Source organism: Apium graveolens, chromosome 10, assembly GCF_009905375.1.
Source record: "Apium graveolens cultivar Ventura chromosome 10, ASM990537v1, whole genome shotgun sequence".
NCBI lineage: Eukaryota > Viridiplantae > Streptophyta > Magnoliopsida > Apiales > Apiaceae > Apium > Apium graveolens.
Window position 1 is genome coordinate 51,121,750 of NC_133656.1, and position 24,542 is coordinate 51,146,291.

At 35.6% G+C, this 24,542-nt stretch overlaps 1 protein-coding gene across 1 annotated transcript; it reads left to right on the forward strand.

The window, feature by feature from the left end:
• Positions 1-18,817: 18,817 nt before the first annotated feature.
• Positions 18,818-19,742, forward strand: LOC141690576 (uncharacterized). Its single transcript, XM_074495364.1, has 2 exons — positions 18,818-19,309; positions 19,395-19,742. Exons 1-2 carry the CDS (start codon positions 18,818-18,820, stop codon positions 19,740-19,742), a joined length of 840 nt encoding a protein of 279 aa, XP_074351465.1.
• The last annotated feature ends 4,800 nt before the right edge of the window (positions 19,743-24,542 follow it).

Consider the following 24,542-nt stretch of genomic DNA (forward strand, 5'->3'; position numbering starts at 1 on the left):
TTAGAGTAAAACTTTTTATGGATTATGATGAGATCATAATAGTGAGACCTAAAAAGATGATAACTCTAAACTTAAATAGTTCCTGGTTGTAGGATTACTAACTGGTAATTAATAATCCGCAAAGATCGGTACATACTATGCTTGCTTCATTATGAAGGATGTCTGTTCTCATAGACATTTGTGTGGTGACACTATAGCTAGTATGTAGGTGCTTATTATAGAATAAGTTCACTGAACATGACTCGCCCAGCTGAACAACTGATGGAGTTCACTCACGTGTCAGCAGTTGTTCGCTTAGTGATAGTTGTACAAGTATCCTTGCACTTGAGGTCATCATAGTCATCTTGTGTACACTGAACTATGCTTTGGTTTAGTTCTTAGTCTCCAGGGACAATTATTAGGGCTCTTCTGGGTATAGGAATTTGTACACGAAGATAGTGTATGATCAATAAAGGATCTACCCCTTCCAGTGTAGGAAGCGAATGTTCAAGGCTGATCCACTTATGCTAGTTCAGGAATCTCTGGCCAGAGTAAATGAAATTAGAAAGGAGTTTCTAATTTGCATAGAACTACGCATAGTAAATGGTAAGCAAGTGATTGAATTAGATAGGCTTGACACGAGATCCATGCCTTGTATTTAATTGGGACATTGTAGGGTAGAAGGAGTTTATTATACGGTAACTATTCACTGACAGGTTCTTGGTATTCTAAGCAGTGAATTCATATTATCCGGATAGTCGCGATATGTTGAGAAGCATCACTCACGATGTAGAATAAATGTGATTAATTAATTAATCATATTTAATAAATTAGAGAATTTATATAAATAATGATAAAATAGTTTTATTATTATTTATTTCTACTACCGGCTTAATATTGAACCTACAGGGTCACACCATAAAAAGAGAATGATTTAATGGTGGAGGAATTAATTAATAATGACTAATAATTATTTATTTGTGAAATAAATAATTAATTGGCAAATTTAATAATTGATTAAATGAGATTTAATTGATTATAAATTAATTAAGAAAAGTTCTTAATATTATTAATTAAAGGATTTAATTTTTGGAAATTAAATCAAGAGAAAGAATTATTTCTAAAGTGTTTAGAAAAAGGATTAATAATTAAAAGGTATTTTAATTATTAATGAGAATAATAAATGGGATAATAATAATATTATTTATGGGAAAATTTCAGCTGAAAATTTTGCCTATAAATACACTATTATAGACCCTATTTTCATTCGAACCCACATCAAACCCGAAAACCCAAAAAGTTTGGAAAACCCAATTCTCTCCACCTCCTTCCTCCTCCTTAACATCGTTTTCTTGGTGGATACCGGTGGAGTGCTTCACACTTGAGGAGCAACTGCTAAGGATCTCTGATCGTTGTCTCCGAATTATTTTAAAAGGTTAGATTCGATCCCTCGAATTTTTATTCACGATTTATATGCTTTTATTTGGATTTTGTATGTGTAAAAGTGTTTTACCATGGCCCCGCTGCGTTAAAAATCCAACATTGGTATCAGAGCATAGGTTGTATGCATATAGATCTGTGGTAAAAATTTCAGAATTTTATGTGCTTGTATGAATGAATTATGATTTTTACAAGTTATATCATGGATTAATTTTGTCTGATGAGAAATCGTTTCTCAAAATATTTTTGAATGTTGATCTGGGTTCTACAAGTGTTGTAGATCGTCTGGGTATTTTTTTCATAATTTTAGGATGTATAGATTTTTTATTATGAATTTTTGAAGTAGTTTCAATTAAAATTCGTAATTAAATATGTATATATATATATATAAATTGATTGTAAGTATGTATATATATATATATCTGTACATCTGCATATTTGTGTCTGCTGTTTGTCTACTGTTACTGTTGCACGGAAGACAAAGAAGACAGAGGTGTCAGGCGCGCAAATCGAGGAAAAAGCTGTCGCCGGCTGCAGAAAAAAAAAATAGGAGTGTAACGCATTCCGGGAATGCGTTACACACCTGTGGCGCATTCACGGAATGCGTTACACCCTTGTAACGCATCACCGGAATGCGTTACAGGGCTTGTAACGCGTTCCTGTTATGCGTTACAGCCCGTCTGTCCATATTAAAATTGATTTCTGGGAGTTTCGTAACTCCGTTTTAGGCGTGCAATATACCGTTGGATTCGTTTTTCCGAGACGGATCTAATGGAGTGATCAAGTTTAGTTTATATAAAAGTTTTGAACTGTTTATATTTCCATGAAGTGTATTAAAGCTGTTTTTGACTGTTTTTAATTGCTTTTAAATGCTTCATGTGATACATAGAGATGTATAATGCTTCGTTCTATGTGCTAGATGATATAACATGCCTACCTTGATGTTTATTCATGTTGATATATGTGATATATGCTTAGTTTATCATGCGATGATAGATTTAGGTGAACTTAAATGAACATAAGGCGTTTGTTAGACAACCTAGTATAGTGAAATTGTTTCATAACCTTAAAAACAATATTATGAATACAATCATGAGATTCTTGTGTTTGTGAAATACATAATTGAATATGAATTTTCGATATGAGAGAAAGGATGATTCTGTCAACAACAGATTTCTATCTGTAAGAAAGGGTTATTAAGTGACGCCTCTTGACAATGCTCCACCCGATCTGGGAATCGTCTGTTTATTGATTATTGATTTGAAATATTTAATTTAAAAGGAAGAATCTCTTTATAATATGATTATGATTGTAACGTAATATAATCCCTCTAAAATTAAATAATATCAAGTAGTAATTGGCCAATGGCACAACGGGCTTGTGTCAGTCATAGCCTTCCAACATGATAGAAAAGTAGTTCTTATTTTTGAATCATTGTCGGTTCGTGCTACAGCCGAGGGCTTTGATTTCGAAATAAGAAATACTTGTCTATTACATAGAGATGTGTACATTGAATAAGAATCTAAAGGTCGGTACGTGCTACAGCCGTGGGCCTTTGGGGACTAATTCAACTGTACGGAATGTTGGGTTAGACTTGACTTAGAATATTGAGTTTGTCGTGCTACAGCCGAGACTCAATTATTCAAGAGGCTAAAGTTTGATTAGGGAATAACATGAGATGTAATTGATAAGAGTTGTCTGCCTATTGAACATTACATGGCGGTTCGTGCTACAGCCGGGGTCGTGTAATGAAATGTAGGATCCCTATTCCCACTAGCATTATGACTGCTTAATTTTTCACGTAGGGGGTTGAATAAATTAGGAAAACTAGTGGGAGCCACTTATGAATAAAGACCCGATTCATATAGTGTTTTAAAATGAAATCGAATATTTGCTAAGTGTTGTTATGTGTTTATCATTTACAAATTTACAATATACATTATGTCTTCTGCACTATCACTCAGGAGCATACTAGATGCTCATAAATTGACTGGTCCTAATTATGCTGACTGGCTTCGAAACTTGAGAATTGTTCTCAGGATTGAGAAGCTGGAATACGTGATTGACTCACCTAAGCCTACTGAACCTACTAGTGATGCACATAATGATGAACATGTTGTGTATCGTGAGTGGTTAGATGATGCAAATGTTGCTCAATGCATCATGCTAGCTTCCATGAACATTGAGCTACAGAAGCAACATGAGCATATGGATGCTCACACTATCCTCATGTATCTACAAGAGTTGTATGATGTGGCAGGGAGGACAGCTCGATATGAGATATCGAAGGAGCTGTTCGGTTGTAGGATGTCTGAGGGATCATCTGTGAATGACCATGTACTTAACATGATCAATTTGATTGAACGTCTTGGACAACTTGGTTTTGTCATGGATGGGGAGCTGAGCCAAGACTTGGTCTTGCAATCGCTTCCGAGTTCGTTCTCGCAGTTTGTTGTGAACTTTCACATGAATAAGTTGGATGTCAGCCTGCCTGAACTCCACAACATGTTGAAAACTGCGGAATCGAATTTTCCCCCTAAGAAGAGTTCTGTTCTTCTAATTGGTGAAGGTTCCAATCCTAAGTAAAGGAAGAGGAACCCTTCCAAGAAGAAGAAAGTAGGTGAGAAAACGCCGGTTCCCCCAAAAGCTGAAGACCCCAAGAGCAAAGTTGTTTGCTTTCACTGTAACAAGGTGGGGCACTGGAAGAGGAACTGCAAGGTTTACCTTGCAGAATTGAAGAAGAAGAAGGGTAGTGAGACTATCGCTTCTAATTCAGGTATGTTCATGATAGAAGTGAATATGTCATTAAATCAAATTTCTACTTGGGTATTCGATACCGCCTGTGGTTCTCATATCTGCAATTGTTGCAGGGACCAAGGAAAAGTAGGACTCTTGAGGAAGAGGAGGTGATTCTACTGATGGGAAATGAAGCAAGAGTTGCTGCTCAAGATGTAGAATCATTTCATTTACATAAGCCTACGGGCAAGACTATTGTTTTAAATAATTGTTATTTTGTTCCCTCGATTGTGAGGAATATTATTCCCATGTTAGACTTGGATGAATTTTCATTTATTATTGAGAATAATGAATGTTCTATTCTTAGAGATAATATTCCTTATGGACGTGGTGCTTTAACTAATGGTCTGTATAAATGTGACATGATTTACTTCAGATTGAACAAACTAATAAAAGAAAAGGGATGATGAAAATCTCACTTTATAGTGGCATTGCAGTCTCCATTTAGTAGACATGGAGAGAGGGCTGCAAATTTGCTAGGAATGGTACACACAGATGTATGTGGACCAATGTCTACGCAAGCCATGGGTGGATTTTCATACTTCATTACTTTCATAGATGATAGATCTGGATTCAGATATGTGTTTGATGAAACACAAGTCTGAGGCCTTTGAAAAGTTCAAAGAATATAAGTATGAAGTGGAGAAACAACCAAACATAGTATTATAACTCTTCGATCAGATCGAGGTGGTGAATACTTTAATGGAGTGTTTCTAGATTATCTCAAAGTAAATGGTATAGTCTCCCAGTGGACTCCTCCAGGTTAGTATCTGAAAGGAGAAATCGAACTTTGTTAGACATAGTTCGGTCCATGATGAGCTATGCAAATCTTCCAGTATTCCTATGGGGTTATGCATCGGAAACCTCAGCATATTTACTGAATAAGGTGCTTTCCAAATCTGTTCCTCAAACTCCGTATGAGATATGGAAAGAAAGGAAACCGAGTCTTAAACACGTTAAGATTTGGGGATGTCCAACTTATGTCAAGTAAGTTGACCCAGATAAGCTGGAATATCGATCCGTAAAATGTAGTTTTGTGGGATATCTTAAAGAGACTTTAGGGTATTACTTTTGCACCGATCATCGGGTGTTTGTCTCCAGACATGCTACCTTCTTGGAAAAGGAGTTTATCCTTGAAGGAAACAGTGGGAGCAAAATTGAACTTGATGAAGTTCAAGAAGCACAAACTACTACAGATCGAGTGGAAACACCTGTTCTGACTGAACAACCTTTTGTGGAACAGCCCATTCATAGATCAGGGAGAGTGTCTCGCCAACCTGAGAGGTAATATGGCCTTGTCATTGAGAATGACAATGAGTTGTCGATCATTAATGATGACGACGCTGTGACCTATAGGCTATGAGTAGTGTTGACTTAGAGAAATGACATAGTGCCATGAAATCCAGAATGGAATCTATGTATACGGTATACAAAAAATAGATTATAGCAGATGGCCAGGTGGAGACCTTTAAGGCCAGGCTTTTGGGAAAAGGATTCAAACAAAGGCAATGGATTGACTTTGATGAAACCTTTTACCTGAAGCCCTGTTAAAATCAGTTCGGATTTTGCTTGCGATTGCTGCTTACTACGACTATATGATCTGGCATATAGCCAGATGGTTTTCTTTCCAAGGGAAATGAAAACCTAGTGTGTAAGCTACTGCGAACCATATGTGGTTTAAAGCAAGCTTCTCGTAGATGGAACATTCGTTTTGATGAGACAATCAAAGAGTTTGATTTTATCAAAAACAAAGATGAACCATGCGTCTACAAAAGGGTTAGTGGGAGCGCGGTAACATTTCTTGTATTGTATTGAAATAGAGTTGACACACATAACAACATAGCAGACCCACTCACAAAGCTACTTTATGAAAGTCACTTTGATCGTCATAAAGACAAGATGGGTATTAGATACCAGAGTGATTGGCTTTAGTACAAGTGGGAAATTGAAAGGAATATGTCCTAAGTCCAATCATGTATTAGGATTTAGGAATAACTTTTTATATAATCTGTTTTGATTTCATTGATTTTAATAAAAGACTTGTTTTGTTTTTATTACGGGCTCTATCTATTTAAGTGTTTAAATAAGATATACCATAGTTTAGAGTAAAGCTTTTTATGGATTATGATGAGATCATAATAGTGAGACCTGAAAAGATGATAACTCTAAACTTAAATAGTTCCTGGTTGTAGGATTACTAACTGGTAATTAATAATCCGCAAAGATCGGTACATACTATGCTTGCTTCATTATGAAGGATGTCTGTTCTCATAGACATTTGTGTGGTAACACTATAGCTAGTATGTAGGTGCTTATTATAGAATAAGTTCACTGAACATGACTCGCCCAGCTGAACAACTGATGGAGTTCACTCACGTGTCAGCAGTTGTTCGCTTAGTGATAGTTGTACAAGTATCCTTAGACTTGAGGTCATCATAGTCATCTTGTGTACACTGAACTATACTTTGGTTTAGTTCTTAGTCTCCAGGGACAATTATTAGGGCTCTTCTGGGTATAGGAATTTGTACACGAAGATAGTGTATGATCAATAAAGGATCTACCCCTTCCAGTGAAGGAAGCGAATGTTCAAGGCTGATCCACTTATGCTAGTTCAGGAATCTCTGGCCAGAGTAAATGAAATTAGAAAGGAGTTTCTAATTTGCATAGAACTACGCATAATAAATGGTAAGCAAGTGATTGAATTAGATAGGCTTGACACGAGATCCATGCCTTGTATTTAATCGGGACATTGTAGGGTAGAAGGAGTTTATTGTACGGTAACTATTCACTGACAGGTTCTTGGTATTCTAAGCAGTGAATTCATATTATCCGGATAGTCGCGATATGTTGAGAAGCATCACTCACGATGTAGAATAAATGTGATTAATTAATTAATCATATTTAATAAATTAGAGAATTTATATAAATAATGATAAAATAGTTTTATTATTATTTATTTCTACTACCGGCTTAATATTGAACCTACAGGATCACACCATAAAAAGAGAATGATTTAATGGTGGAGGAATTAATTAATAATGGCTAATAATTATTTATTTGTGAAATAAATAATTAATTGGAAAATTTAATAATTGATTAAATGAGATTTAATTGATTATAAATTAATTAAGAAAAGTTCTTAATATTATTAATTAAAGGATTTAATTTTTGGAAATTAAATCAAGAGAGAGAATTATTTCTAAAGTGTTTAGAAAAAGGATTAATAATTAAAAGGTGTTTTAATTATTAATGAGAATAATAAATGGGATAATAATAATATTATTTATGGGAAAATTTCAGCTGAAAATTTTGCCTATAAATACACTATTATAGACCCTATTTTCATTCGAACCCACATCAAACCCGAAAACCCAAAAAGTTTGGAAAACCCAATTCTCTCCACCTCCTTCCTCCTCCTTAACATCGTTTTCTTGGTGGATACCGGTGGAGTGCTTTACACTTGAGGAACAACTGCTAAGGATCTCTGATCGTTGTCTCCGAATTATTTTAAAAGGTTAGATTCGATCCCTCAAATTTTTATTCACGATTTATATGTTTTTATTTGGATTTTGTATGTGTAAAAGTGTTTTACCATGGCCCCGCTGCGTTAAAAATCCAACAGCATATCGAGGCATGCTGACAGCATATTCAAACTTAACAGCAAGTTGTCTAACAGTTTGATAAATATTTGGTAACATATTAAAATTGATATTAGTTAGCTATAACACCTATTCACCCCCTCTAGGTGTAGAATTTCAGAGGTGACCACGGTTCAGATTAAAGTGCATAATTCGCATAAACCGATTCGATATTAAACTGATCCAAACCGAAACCAAAATGTTGTTCAACTAATTTTAAAAATCTGCGGATTATGGATTGGTCCTCTTTTACTTAACTCAACCAGCTTTCAATCTGATTCACATTAATATACACACACATCACGATATTATATTTATGATTATATAATGTAAAAAAAAATTATCCAATAATCACAACTTAAATTCGCGTATAATTTTAACAAATAATCACCACCTTATCATATACATATCAATCCATTGTGTATTGCTTTCCTTTAAAGATAATGTCGAAAACTTTTGTATTTTTTTTGTTATTAAACACTTATTTGTTGCAACTGAATTGAACAACATGCTATTAAACGTTAATCATTTACAATTAATATGAGTAATTTATTTTGCTATGAAAAAATAATTTTATTAATTATGTAAATTTAAAAAGGATAGTTTAATTAAAAATATATTACCTTATTTTTTGAATTCTCTAATAAAAAACGGTGATAAATCGTCAAAATTTATTGGGAATTTATATATAACATGTCCCATATTAAGGAGTTACTTTATCAATATGTCACATTTTATTTAATAATTATGAATATGTCCCATGATTTATTTTTTACTCATATATAACTCATATTAATATAATATATAAATATTTGTCACTAAACAAGACTAAAATGTCCCTAACATAAAAATTATACTAATTGAACATAAGATCACATGCAAAACAATTCAAGGCCCCATCAACTATTTGTATTCCATTATGTAGTATTGATTTTTTTTTTTTCAAGTCAAATGGGAAGGAGAAAAGGTAGTGAATAGTTTTCTCCTTAGAATAGTACTTTAACCTAATGTCAAGTCTTATATCGGGATGAAGGGTAATGGGTAATTTTCTCCTTAGAATAGTACTTTAACCTGATGTCAAGTCTTATATACGAATGATAGTATAAGATTTGTTAACTGCTGTATATATATGTTTCTAATGGTGACGAAGTTGTTCTCTATTCTAAATATTTTCTGATGTTTAATCTTTTTTCACAACTAGCTAGTAAAGTTGAACTGTAATACTGTAGTTACTATTTTTATTATATATATAGAATTCAATTCCTCAATTAAATTAAAACATATTTTATTTTTATTAAAATATAAATACATATTTTAGTATTAACATATTAAAAATTAATATGTATTTATTTCTACTTAAAAAGTAATACATATTTAGAATTAATAATATTTACTATTAAAAGTTAATACTTCTTTTCCATTCTTTATTAAATTTCTAAGAAAAAAGATTTAGAATTAAGATTCCAAGTCATACCATATATTTGTTTAAATGATTGCCATGCCCATACTTGCATATGACAATCTAGAAAGGTTATAGAAAAGTTAGAAGGTAATCTATATAATTTAAATAATTAAAATAGCAAAGCTAAACGTAATTAATTTGAAATTGTGAATATATGATATATTTATAAATATAATTATAAATGATATATTTTTATAAATCTGTTTTTTAAATGGGACATATTAGTAAATTACCCAAATTTATTAAACGGAACCCCGTAAAGTGGAACCGAACAACCGCAAATATATAGTTTGACAGAGCGATGACCCCATTCTTCACCAAATACTCCCTCCGTTCTGGCCAATTCTTTATGTTTAGTTTGGGCACGGACGTTAAAAAATATGTATAAAATACCGAAAAAGAGAAAGAAAAGCGGATGTAAGTGGTGGAACTTATTGATTTTTAATGTATAAAAGGGAGATAGTGGAGTAAAAATAGTATGAAAAGGGAGGAAAAGTGAGAAAGTGGCGGGACCTTTTGACTATTTTTGATAAATTTTGAAATATAAAAAATTGAGTGGGATATCCCAAAAAGGAAAATATAAAAAAATGGTTGGATCGAGGGAATAGCATTTAAGAGAAAATATGTATAACACGTGTCAGCAAAAGAGAACCCATCGCTTGACACCCGTCCTCTAATCTTGCCACCGAATTTCTCTCTCCGCGGCTGAAATAAATAAGATAACTAGACAAGGGTTTAGTTTACGCAAAAAGGGAAGTATGGCTCTCTCCAAAGTTAATGATACAGTGTCTTCTACACATGTTGTCGTCTCTCCCCTTTGTTCCTCTCTCTCCCTCTCTCTCTCCAGTTTTAGCTAATTTTTTCTTTTTACTCGAGGGGCTGGACATGAATTTTTGGAAACCTTACACCAATTCTTTAGTTCGGATTTTTCTGTAGTCAATATCAGTTTTTGGGCCCTAGTGAATCAACACACCATATCTTTTATAAACTTGCATTTAAGGGATTCAAAAAACTTGTTCGAAACTAGTAGTTTGATTGTTTGTACTGTAATCAATTCACTTCTTATGATTTCTACGTATTTTTATCATTACGTCTGATCATGGAAGTTTTGTTTATTACTTTCTACAGATTATTAAATTTTATCCACTCATTGGGTAACATAATTTTAGGTGAACTCAAAAATCATTAAATTTAGTTGAGTACGTAAGTTGGCACTTTATTGTATGTGTTCATTTACCACACATATAATCTGAGCTCACAAAAATATGTTGCAGAACTTAATCTGATTTGTGTTTCATGTTTAGTCATCTCGGTTATTCAATCTGATATAATACAAAAACCTCATTATTATGTGATTCACCGACGTTTCCTTATGCCAGTAAAACCTATTGTGGATTCTGTAAGAGGGTCAAGCAATTGCTATCTCAGTTACAAGCAAATTACAAAGTCATTGAATTGGATCAAGAAAGTAAGTTTATATTTGTAATTAGTTGAATTCGTTGTTCATCGTAAATCCTTTTGTGCTATGGAGACATCCTTTGATCATAGCCTGGCTTCTTCATTTTGTAACAGCAGGAGATTTAAATTAAGAAAGTATATAATTCGTAATTAGGAGGGAAGGGGGAAACAGTGTCTTTAGAGACATTTTACCTGTTTATCCTTAATGATAAAACAGAATAGTTATGGGATCTAGTGCCCAATGAAATAGTAACATGTGTCCCCGCTGTAAAAAGGGGAATATAAGTAGAGGTCAGGAGTATTGAGGAAGGTGTGGAGATTTTATGCTGTATCTTCTTTCTAAAGGAATATCAATGGAGTTTTCTTTTAAGTTCTGAATTCATTTTTATTACTTTTGATTTCTTGCTCAAGCATTCGTTAAACATCGAATCTAGTTAAGGAGGCGCTACAATTGGTATCAAAGCGCTCGTTCCTTGGCCTTGAAATTTCTATGGAGGAGGGCACTTGAATCAGGGCTTGGATGAACGTTTGGGTGCACACGAGCACAAGGTCCAAGAAGTTATAGATATAGTAGCCAAGACGAGAAATGAAGCCTTGAATAGATCTATAGAACTAAGTGGAAGGATGCAATGGGTTAAATCAAAAATAGGAGGTATGGATGAATCTTTAAGGGAGATTAGACAACTGTTGGGGGGACTACAGCTGCAGAAAAGTAAACGTACAGGGGAGAGCTCGAGTGGGTCTATTCCGGAATTAGATCTATGATTTGGGAGTGCTAGTGACAAAGGAGGGGTTCTACATCAATCAACGGTAGGCACACCCTCAGATATTGTTCATTCCTCAGCTCTCAGTAATCATATGCAAATGTCATTGGTTCTACATACACCTATACACACTTCGCCTATTCCCTTAAATTTCAGCACCACTCCCTATATGGCACCTCCTATTTGTAGTACAGTTACTATTGGGTTTCCCCTCAGTAGCACTCCACCCTCATATCACATACCGCTTTCATTCTCCACTGGTGTGACTACATCATTTTATTCTCAAATTACTCCCTTTCAGGTCCTGGCACTTTCCACCCCCACCCAAAGATAGAATTCCCGAGATTTAATGGTATTGACCCAAAAGGATGGGTACTAAAAGCTGAACAGTATTTCGATTTTGTGAGTATTGAAGAAGCCAAAAAGGTTAAACTAGCAGTGATGCACTTTGAAGGGAAGGCTAGTACTTGGTATAGATATTACCAAACGAGCAAGGTCAATGTGCACTGGAAGACATTTCAAAATGATGTGATTTTAGAGTTTGAGAACCCTGAAAGTAGGAAAGTACAGGATCAATTTAATAAATTAAAACAGACTACCACTGTCGGGGAGTATGAGGACCAATTTGAGGAAATGAGGGCACTAGTGGTGCATAAAAATAAAGGGTTCAATGAGGAATACTTTATGTCCAGCTTCATTAGTGGATTGAAAGAATCTATCAAAGTTGTAGTGAGAATGTTTCGACCTCAATCACTCAGTGATGCTATTTTTTTGGTCAAACAACAAGAGGCTAGAGTTTCTAAGAATCCGTATACCACTGCAAAGGTTACTTCTATGAAATACTCTGTAATGATTAATGCCGAGCCAAAGAGACCACCTCTGGCTACTAACAGGGCAACCTCTGTTCCACAGTACAGAAAAGTAAAATGACCAAGATCTACACTAAGCAGCAAGGAAATTATAGAAAGAAGAGCTAAAGGTTAATGTTTTCACTGTGATGAAACCTTTCACCCAGGAACTGAATGCAAGACTAAGTTGTACAAACTTTTGGGTGAGGAGGTAGAAGAAGAAGATGAAGGGTGGTATGAAGAAAAAGGAGATGAATATGTCATAGAAGATGACAAACCTGGGCAAATTTCATTGAACGCACTTGCTGGAAATAACTCTATAAGCACAATTAGACTACAAGGATTAGTGAAAGGAAAGAAGGTACACATTTTAATTGATAGTGGGTCAACCCACAGCTTTGTTGATACTGGACTGGTGAAACATCTGAGACTTCTAGCAGAGATAGTGCAACCCCTACTAGTGACTCTAGCCAATGGGACTAGTATGATGGTGTATACTATGTGTAAAAAATTGAGCTATGAGGTCCAAGGACATAAGTTCACTACGGATTTGAGGCCTTACCCATTAGGTGGGTCTGATATTATATTAGGGGTAGATTGGTTAAACCAACACAATCCAATTACATTGGATTATCATAAAATGAATATTTCAATTCAGAAACAAGGGCAACCTATCACGTTGCAAGGAGCTTCTCAAACTGGGAACTTGCAAGCAATATCCAGTAAAAGCATGGGCAAGCTGCTGAATTCCAGGAAAGTGGTAACTCAAGGCTGCATATGTATGGTCACTATGTCAGAAGTACAGACTGAACAACAGGCGCCTGTTACTCATGCAGTACAGGCATTACTACGAGAATTTGAGGATGTTTTCAGGGAACCCAAAGGGCTACCACCATCAAGGGAGCAAGACCACAAAATACCCCTCCTTACTGACAGCCAACTTATTAACCAAAGGGGCTATAAGTTTCCCTATGTGCCGAAAGCGGAAATAGAAAAGCAGATACAAGAAATGCTACAATCAGGGGTGATACAAAAAAGTACAAGTCCATTTGCTTCCCTAATTATTTTAGTTAAAAAGAAAGACGGTAGCTGGAGAATGTGTGTCGACTATAGAAGGTTGAACGAGATCACAATCAAGAATAAATACCCTATTCCCTTAATTGATGAATTACTAGATGAGTTGCAAGGAGCTTCATGGTTTACCAAATTAGATTTAAGGGCTGGATACCATCAAATCAGGGTCGCTTCTCAAGATATCTTTAAGACAGCCTTCAGAACACATCAAGGGCTATATGAATTCAAGGTGATGCCCTTTGGGCTCACTAATGCTCCGGCCACATTTCAGTCTCTCATGAATGAGATTTTTCAGGACCAATTAAGGAGAACAGTCATTGTGTTCTTTGATGATATTTTAGTCTATAGTAAGTCATTGCAAGATCACATCATACATATGAGGAATATTTTGATAAGATTGATAGAACATTTATGCCAAGGAGAGCAAGTGCATGTTTGGTCAGAAATAAGTGGATTATTTAGGCCATATAATCACTGAAGAAGGGGTGTCAACTGACCAGTCGAAGGTACAAGTCATGCAAAACTGGCCAGTTCCAAAAAACCATAAAACAACTCAAGGGTTTCCTTGGGCTTACAGGTTATTATAGAAGATTCATAAGAAGTTATGGCATCATCAGCAGACCCCTGACTGACCTGTTAAAGAAAGGAGGTTTTGAATGGAATGAGAAAGCTACAGTAGCTTTTAACGAACTGAAAAGGGCAATGACAACTGCTCCTGTGCTAAGTTTACCTGACTATAGCCTACCATTTACCTTGGAGACTGATGCTAGTGGTACTGGAGTTGGAGCAGTGCTTAATCAAAAAGGGAGGCCTATTGCTTTTTTATCAAATGTGTATCTGTTAAGCACCAGAACCTTTCTACTTATGAGAAAGAACTTTGGGCCATAGTCATGGCTACGCAAAAGTGGCACACTTACTTGCAAGGGAACCATTTTATCATTAGAACTAACCACCAAAGCCTTAAGTATCTTCAAGAGCAGAGGCTTTCTACTATGCTCCAACAAAAATGGTTAGCTAAATTGATGGGGCTGGACTATGAAATTATATACAAAAAGGGGAAAGAAAATCAAGTTGTAGATGCCCTATCAAGGTTGTATGAAGATGACAATACTGCAAAATTCAAGAAGTAACCGTTGTACAAGGAGGATGGTTGACTCAAATTCTACAGAGTTATGATACAGATGAGCTGGCTCACAAAATTATCTCTGGCATTACATTGCAAAAACCATAATTTCAAGACTACTGTTTCTCTCAAGGTCTGATCAAGCATCAAGGCAAACTCTTTGTGGGTAAAGGTGGTACAACAAGGAAAGATATACTCTGGGAGCTTCATGATGGATCAGTAGGTGGACACTCAGGTCAGGACGCTACATTCAAGAGGATTTCTCAAATTTTCTTTTAGCCTTACATGAAACAAGACGTCATTAGCTATGTAAAAGCTTGTGATACTTGCCAAAGGGTCAAGTCAGGGAACACGCTTCCAGGGGGACTCCTTCAGCCTCTCCCAATTCCCACACAAGTCTGGGAGGATATATCTATGGATTTTGTGGAAGGGTTGCCTAAATCTGGAGATAAAGACTCAATTATGGTTATTATTGACATGATGACGAAAGTTGGTCATTTCTTAGCTTTGTCACATCCATATAGTGCAACTACAATTGCTTAGTTATTTCTGGATAACATCTACAAGCTGCATGGATTACCAACCACCATTGTTACCGACAGAGATAAGATTTTTACTAGCCAATTCTGGAAGGAGTTGTTCACTTTCGTTGGCACAAAGATTCACACCAGTACTTCTTATCACCCACAATCAGATGGACATACAGAAAGGCTCAACAGATGTCTAGAACAATATCTCAGGGCCATGGTTAGTGCTAGGACAAAGCAATGGCATAATTGGTTAGCTCACGCTAAATGGTGGTACAACTCGACTTTTAACAGTGCTATCCAAATGACTCCCTTTGAAGCACTGTATGGTTACAAACCGAGACAACTATGCATTCTAGTCTCCCAAAGATCAAAGGTTGATTCAGTGTTGGAGTTTCAAATTAGACGCGAAGCAATGAATCAAGTGCTTAAAGAAACAATACAGAAGGCTCAGAGCAGATATAAACAATTTGCAGACCTGAAGAGAAGAGAAGTGCATTTTACTGAAGGGGACTATGTTTTTTTAAAACTTCAACCTTACAAACAATTGTCAGTGACTGTGAGAAGATATCTCAAACTAGCACACAAATATTTCGGGCCTTAAAAAGTGCTGCAGAGAGTAGGCCCTGTGGCTTACAAGCTGGAGTTACCAGAGGGTGCTCTCATTCACCCTTTGTTTCATGTGAGCTTATTAAAGAAAAAAGTAGGCTCAAAATACCTGGTCACCACTGAACTTCCCAAGTTGGGTCAGGAAGGACAATTTTTGGTTTATCCGGTGAAACTGTTGCAGAGGCGCATGATCAAAAAAAATAATTCCGCTATAGCACAATGGCTGGTGCAATGGTCACACTCAGTTCCGGAGGATACAAGCTGGGAGGATGCCATGACTATTCAAGACCAGTTTCAAGACTTTAATCCTTGGGGACAAGGATTTTGTTAAGGGAGTGGGATTGTAAAAAAGAGGATATTTAAAATAAGAAAATATATAATTCGTAATTAGGAGGGAAGGGGAAACAGTGTCATTAGAGACATTTTACCAGTTTATCCTTAATGATAAAATAAAATAGTTATGGGATCTAGTGCCCATTGAAATAGTAACATATGTCCCAGCTGTAAAAAGGGGAATATAAGTAGAGGTCAGGAGTATTGAGGAAGGTGTGGAGATTTTATGTTGTATCTTCTTTCTAAAGGAATATTAATGGAGTTTTCTTTTAAGTTCTGAATTCATTTTTATTACTTTTGATTTCTTGCTCAAGTATTCGTTAAACATCGAATTTAGTTAAGGAGGCGCTACACACTTTTGATGTACTAATCTGAAATGAAATAGCAGGTTTTTAATTATTGATAGTGATCATTATTCAGCAGTATATAATTTAACATGTAATCATTTTCTGGAAGGTGATGGAGACGAGATTCAATTAACACTTTTAGAGTGGACTGGGCAGAGGACTGTACCAAATGTGTTCATAGATGGAAATCATATTGGCGGCTGTGATGGTTAGAGCGGCTGTGATGGTTAGAGAAACTATATTTCCTGTCGTCTCCTAATGTGTTTCTTGGCCACTTTAGTCGTGCCACTAAATAATTCAAACCAAACTAATTATTTTGACCAAAATTTTTAGGTTAAATGCTAAGATTATTGGAACGTAAAATAAATATAAAGAATGCAAGAAAATAAAGAACACAAGGAATTGGTGACGCAGAAAACCCGAGAACGGGAAAAAATCACGGGTGGGATTGGTTACCCAACCTAATGTAAGGTTCACTAATGTTTATGATATGATTATAACAATTCTAAGGAAGATCAAATACATACTTTGACAACATTAATCTAAATATATTTCTTCTTCTCTTCCTGATAAAGTTTAGTTGTGTTAGTGTTTGATTTTAGTGTGGATTCTGTGTTTGTGCTCTCTGGTGTATGTTTTTCTTCTGCATGCTTGAATGCATATATATTCTCCTCTTCTTCGTTGCTCTTCTTTTTCCAATTCAAACCGGAGCCTTATCCCTTATTTTTCTCCAACTCCCCACTCTTCTCTCTTGACTCAAGACGTGGTTGAATTCCTCCTTATTTAACTCAACTATTTTCCTTAATATTTGCTGCTGTATTGGACTTTGTCTTCCTGCATTCTTAATACATTCTCGTCGGTGTCGTCGTCTATGATGAATGTGTTACCTCTCGTCAATCGCCTTCACTTTGTTTATCGTCCGTCGCCTTTACTTCTTGCCAATGGTCTAGTTTTATCATGTCTAAAAGTTCTTGGCACAACAATAGCCCCATATTTTGTTATTTAAATAATTAAATAGCAAAATCTTTCCTTAAAAATGATAAGTTTATTACCCATGTATCTAGCGTGTGGCAGTAGATTAGTCACTACCCTTGATACACGTGTAAATCAATTATTGATATGCATGCACTGGTTGCTCGTTTATCAAAAAACCCTCCAGCTTCTTATAGGACTCTCTTGATGTTACTATATATCTCCTTCTCACAACGCATCTGTCTTTCATTCTTCTTTCGTTCAGTCTTCTTCTCTTTTCTCTCCTTTCATCATGACCAAAAAATAAAGCAAGAACACTGGTAGCCGTAATGACGAAAGCCCCAATATGTCCCCTGATCAACCCAATTGGACCGTCCCTAACCTACTCGACCCTAAAGACAGTCGCCCTAGTGAGATCAAACCTGAAAGATTTGAAGAGGTCAAGATGTTGTTTCATTCCAATATAGTTGCCGTGGTGCTAGACGTCTCTGTTCATGCTGATTTCTTCAAAGAGGGCTGGGTATGTGTCTATTATTACCCTTTTGATGTTAGGCTCACTTTTCCTTTTTCCAAATTTGTGGTTGGTGTGTTAAGTACTCTGAAAGTATCCCCTGGGCAACTCATGCCTTTTGCATGGAGAGTCCTCGCCTGTTTGGATTTTATTGAAGAGAAGTATAAATTGGGGATCAATGTCAAAGTGGTGAAACAGTCCTATAGTTTGAAGAAGTTCAGTGGATGTCGGGTTGGATTTACTAACAAGAATACAGATGATCCGCTAATTCTAAACAAGGATACAGTTAATGACCGAAATTGGAAGAAGGATTTCTTTTTCGTTGATAAGATGAGTCTAGGAGATGATGTTGACTTCTTATTGGAGTGTTGGAACAACATAGGTAATTCCCCCCATCTTCATCTATTATGATTGACATATACTTATTTTTCATGTAAATAATATGCTACCTGCATTTACCCTATTCTTCGTAGCTTCTCGTTTATTGGCATGCATGTCCTGTGTTATTTTATTTCTCTTCATTTTTTGATCTTCATATTCGTCGTAATGCTTTGAATATATTGATGTCTTGTTTAATCCATTTCCTGCAATTGTCGTTTCATTAAATTTTTTTTATATTTGGTAGATTGCGATTTTGACTTTGACGAAGACAATACTGAGGCCAAAGCTATTGTGGCCAAAATCCATGCTTTGCCCATAGGAGAGAGGCTATGGCCTAATTGCTTAGGTAGGCCCATTCATAATGCTAGTAAGGTGAATGTTGATGATTTTGCTTCTGGTATGAAGAAGGCGCAATCACATCAAGAAACTGTGGCCTCCAAGAGATCCGTGTAAAGATCTGCTGCAAACAGGACTCACAGCAACCAGCTCCCACTTCCTGCGACCCAACAGTCCTTTTCCATCCTAAGCTTTTCGTCTGAGTCCCAAGATAGTCCTATGAATGTCAAGGATCTTGAAATGAGTTCAGGACGAACTTATGCCAAAGGTATTCATCAAACTCTTTCTTTTTTGGCATTTTTCCTTTTTTCCTTCTGTTTGTCTCTGATTATATTGACATGGATCAAACCCTTCTTCTTTGTTGTAGAGTTTAAGCCCCCTGTTATTAAACCCTTAATTGTTTCCATTAAGGACTTGTTTGCTAAGAGAGCTCGCGATGATAAATCCACCGAGACCCATTCCTCTAAGGCCCCTTCCTTATTGAGTCCTGTTAGTAGTCATGTTTCTAAGAAGGTTAGGATAGATCCTCCTGTTACAGCAACTGACCCTGAAGACATTGCCCCTCTTGCTATCCGAAAGTATGAAATGGCCGCTGATCCCACAACTTTTGCCCATCTGCTCAACAACATGTTATTGCCCCAGTCGATGGAAGCCCTTTCCGCCAAACCAGTTTCTGCTATTCTCAATGATGCTGCCGGTTATTCTTTCTATGTAAGCTTCACTGTCATTTTTTCATTGATTAGAGAGTATGGTAAGTTTGCCTTGTCGTCTAGTGCATGGTGTAATTTTCTTGTAGACTCTTCAAGCTATCATGGTAGCTCGTGAGGTTCATGAATACGAGACGAAGAAGTTCAAAGATTTAGAGGAAGAGCATAAAAATTGTGTTGGGAAGATTAGGGAGGCTGAGGAGCTGGCACTCTCCAACTTAAAGGCTCTGAAAGACATTCAAGATGAATTGGAGGATTTTACTTTTAAGGTACAGTCAATGGATCATAGGGGCGAATGGAGCTCGTGGAACATTCCTGAGACTGTCAGGATCTATAATGAAGCATTTCCTGACGACGCTTTCCCCATGAATGAGTTTGCTGGAATGAATTACAATGAAGCAAAGTCGCCCAAAGATGATGTCCAAGAAGACAAATGATGTAACTCTATCTATCATATTTTGTTTAAGACTATCAGGACTTATCTCCACTTTGATCTTGGGACTTAATCTTTTGCTGTTTCATTTTATTTTCGTAGATTTTTATCCCTGTTTCATCTTGGTGGCGAGGGATTATTGAATTTCAGTTCAAGTCTTTCGTAATATTATGATTTTCGTCGTTTATGCTTCATTTTCTTGCTGTAATGATGTTATGAATTTCTATATGTATTGTTACTTTTTCTTTACGAAATGTCAGTAACAACATTAGGTACCTCATAGTCATAAAGATGTTTAACAAGTTACAATAACGCAACGTTGAGAAATGAGACTATGTGCTATTAGAATGTATCTTTCCAGTTAATTGTAATTGTAGTTGTTGAATATTGATTTATCTTGTTTATTTCAGTCATAATTGTAGTTATCCGTGTATTTCATTCATCTTGTCAATATACGTTGGTGCATGCACTCGTAGAGTGGTTAAGAGGCCTTTTATCCCTCTTGAAACTCACTTGATTTCTTATTAATAATATGGATTTATAGAAAGGTCATTCATCGTTGCGATGAATTCATTATCATTTGTATGAGGTTTTGTTTATCGAATGTTTAATGCATTTTCACTTGATATCATATGATTGTAATTGGGTGACCAGCCCATGTCTCGTAATTGAAAGGAGTCGTTATATATCAATGTGCACTAATGTTCTCAAAGAATTCTACCATGATGCACTAAATTGTACCAAAAATAAGCAGTTGAAAAGGGTGAATATCATATAACATGATTGAGCAAATTCTTCGCATATAACATTATCATGAAATAAGAAACTAAGCACACATGCATCAAATCAAGTTCTTCCGAATAATACCAAAATAACAAACTTCGAAAAACAACTATGCTTAAATGACTTATTGAATTGAAATACCTAAAATCAAATTTTGAAGACAAGTTGAGAGAGCTTTACACATGATAGAGCTCCAAATGCAAGGCATTCAAACATCGTGGTATTTGGGTTCCATCTATGTTTGATAATCGATAAGCCCCACGTCCGACTACTGCATCAATAAAGTAAGGTCCTTCCCAAGTGTCACCGAACTTTCCAGCCGTTGTATCCATAGTGTTCTGAAATGTCTTTCTCAACACTAAATCTCCAACATGAAAGGTCCTTATGTGGACATGTTTATTATAAGTGTTGGCTACTCTTTGTTGATAAGATGCCATACGAATTTTTGCCATTTCTCTGTGCTCATCCACGTTATCAATGTCGTGAGACAACTCTGTGTTATTCGTGTTAGTCGTCTTACCGGGGAGTGACCTTTAGGTAAGGTTAGTCTACCGGCCAAATATGCGTTTCTTGTTTCTTACCTTACATAAGTCATACTTATAAATAAAGCAAACTATAAACAACTGAAAACTAATCCAGCTTATTCTGACTACCTGTGGTATAGCACCAAACAATCTACGGAACAACTGGCTATTTCCTACCCGTTTCTTGGATGTGGTTCTCATGGCAGGAATCTTGATTCACTGTTGTGTTGTATCAATTTAAGAAAACAAGTGTGAGCTATAATGCCCAGCATAATAATGTATAGTATGAAAAATGACTGTATGATAACCTCATATATGATATTTATGTTTTATTCAAAACTAGTTTTCCTTGGTGATACACACTTTTTTATGAAAACAACTCATTAATGGGTTTTAATAACCTGCGAATACCTTAATAGTAAACCCAACACCTAGGCTTGGCTTACAGTATTGTATCACAATTCCAATTGGAAGAATTTAGACATTCGTTGGGGCCACCGAATACGATGATCAGTCGTATTGCGATAAAAGTAACCTTTTCTACTAGTAAAAGGACGACACCTTCACCTTTCGGATATCACCCTTGTCGCATACGGGCTATGTGTCCTCATTTCGGGTATACACACACTTCGCAGGTCCATAGGTACATATTATACTGTCTCCTACGGTACCAGTAGTCTATCCAATACACGAAGTATTTGGATCCTACCCCTCCCTTATCCTTTAGGAAATCCTATCATATCTCGAGAACTCGAACCACATCGAAGTTCCTCCAAGCATTTTGCTTGTTGATAGGCATAGCTTTAATATATATATATATATATATATATGTACTTCTGAAAGTTTCAGAGGAAGTACTAAGGATATGAGTTGACCGTTGTCAACAGATAATTAAATAAGGGGGAAAAGTTTCTCCTTGAAACTATATTCAAAATATTAATAAGTCGGGATAATATTCACAGACGATCTGAAATTATTCGAATGATATTCCGAAATCAGAAAGTATGTTTTAAATTAGGATCTATGATTTTTAAATCAATAAAAAACCCTTTAATAAATAATTAAATGATAATTGATAATAATCAAAGCTCGAATGAGTTTACTCTCTAAAAGATTATTTAAAATAATATTCCTCAACTAGTTCGCATCTACATAATTAATTAATCTATAATGATTAATAGGTTTTGAAATAATTAATCGTTGGAGTATACTACTCCCATAATAAGGAATAATTATATAGTATTTATTATTCGAACAATAAAATATAGTTGAGGGAATATGATCGTTGGGAAATCATTTTAATAAAAGTTCGAGGTGTTTTAAGGTTTCGTAAGTGGACGATGAGTCCCTTTAAAAATGTACTACTATGGACTTATAACCGTCCTATAATATCACCGGAAATGATTCCCGAGTTTTATCTTAAATCCCGACCGATTCTCGGTCTTATATAATACGTCACGCTTAAAGCGAAATAACATTTCATGATATATACTTTATCGTACAACATCGCTATATTATGCGAAAATTCAAGAACTACGTATCATGGCAAACATGGTATTTATGTGATGATAGTAAAACAATCCTTTCATAACACAACAGTAAAAATGGAGTTGGGTTCGTAAACTTTCCTGGGTATCTCGAGGTGGAGGATGCTCTCGGTTCCGCTCGGAAATCTATAACCATAAACACATTTCATTTCGTTAGGTTCCGTTCTAATTTACGGCAACTCGCACTCATGCGCTACTTATTATGCACCCTCTCAACTTATACTACCCTTAACATTCCTTTAATTCATATTCATATTATGGTCACTTCATTTTTCTAAGTATCGTAGGTTCATTCTCATTATCGCCGTCGGCTCCGCTTATGGATTCTTACGATTTCTACTCGCGCGGTCTCGGCTCCGATATTTTTATAAAATTGGGAAATCATTATTTTCACTTGAAATTTTTATGGAAGTTAGGAAACTAAATATTTCACTCTTTGTAAAAATTGCATGATTTATGAACACTTTTAAGTCTATCCTTTATATTTTCAAAGTTTGTAATTTGTAGCAGTTTTTGTCGCGTAAATCACTTTTAGTAAAACGGCCATAACTTTTGATCCGTAAATCGGAATCAAGCGATTCAAGCGCCTAAACGATCCTTATAACATTTTATATCCTAAAAAAGGTTATTTTTCGAGAATATACAGTTTACAACTTCGGGCCTTTCTGCAGAAACTTTAAGTTACGATTTGTTGGTTTTAACGAAGTTACGTTTACGTTCGGGGTTTCATTTACGCCCTAACTCTTAACACAACCACCAACAATCATCTTATCATCATAAACACACAAACTACTCTCAAGAAAATCATGTTCTTGAGGCAAAAACAACCAACCTCAAATCTACGTAACTTAATCATCAAGATTTCATCAATAATATTCATTACACTAGGTTTACTACCACATACTAAATGGATCTTAAAAATGAATCTTAAATAAAGTTGGGCCAAAGATTTTTACCTTTCTTGAAAGCTTGAGATGTGTTCTTGAGGATTGTGGAGGCTTGGAAGTGCTTGGTATGATTTTTAGAACCTAAAACCACCATTGAAATCAAGAAACCAAGGAGAGGTTACTATTCACACTATTCACTAGTGAGTTTCTTGAATTTATTCCACCCATCAAACCTTAATAAAAAAGAGATGAAAGAATTTTATTACCTTATTTTAGTTTCTAGGAGGCTTGAGAATTAATTGGGTGATTTTATAAGAGCTAGAACTTGGATTTTTTGAATTGGATTTCCCCTTTTTCTTCAATATAGCCGAATGGAAGCAAATGGGGATGGGGGGTGGTATTTATACTCCTCTTGGTTGCTTCTCTTGGATGATTTGATAGGTTGCTTCTAGGAAGATGAGGTGATATCTTTGAAATTGATTTTATTCTCCTAGTATAGCATTCTAGGTTGATTTTTGGTTGCATATCTTAGGGACAAATCCTAATAGCTTACTAGGTTACAGGCTAAACTACAAGGTTAGCTTCCTTAGCACACTATTTTGATAGCTAGCATGATCATCTTATGGTTAGCTCACTATTTGATGAAGTAACCATGGTTGCTTCCTTACGATGGTTTAGTTAGTGCGTTACGTTTATTTAATCGTTTACGCGTTCGCTCGGTTACCTAAACGTTCTCCATAATACTTACTCGTAATTGGTTTACGAAGTAATTTCTTTCGTATTTATTCCTTATATTTTTATTTATCCTACTTGAATATAAATACGTGGGATTTTAATCTCGTAATTATATTGTGATTTCCGTAATCCTTGATGAGTCGTAAATACGGTCGTTTTCAAAGTTCATTTTCTTCGAAAAATAATAGCGTTTACATACACTCATTTGGTACGTATAGTTGTAATATCAACTCCGAAACTCATTTTCTCATGCACTACATAGTGTGGGATGAAAAGTTTTTCATGTCTGTCAGGGTTACTATTCATTAAATGTTTTACAAGGTCTCCA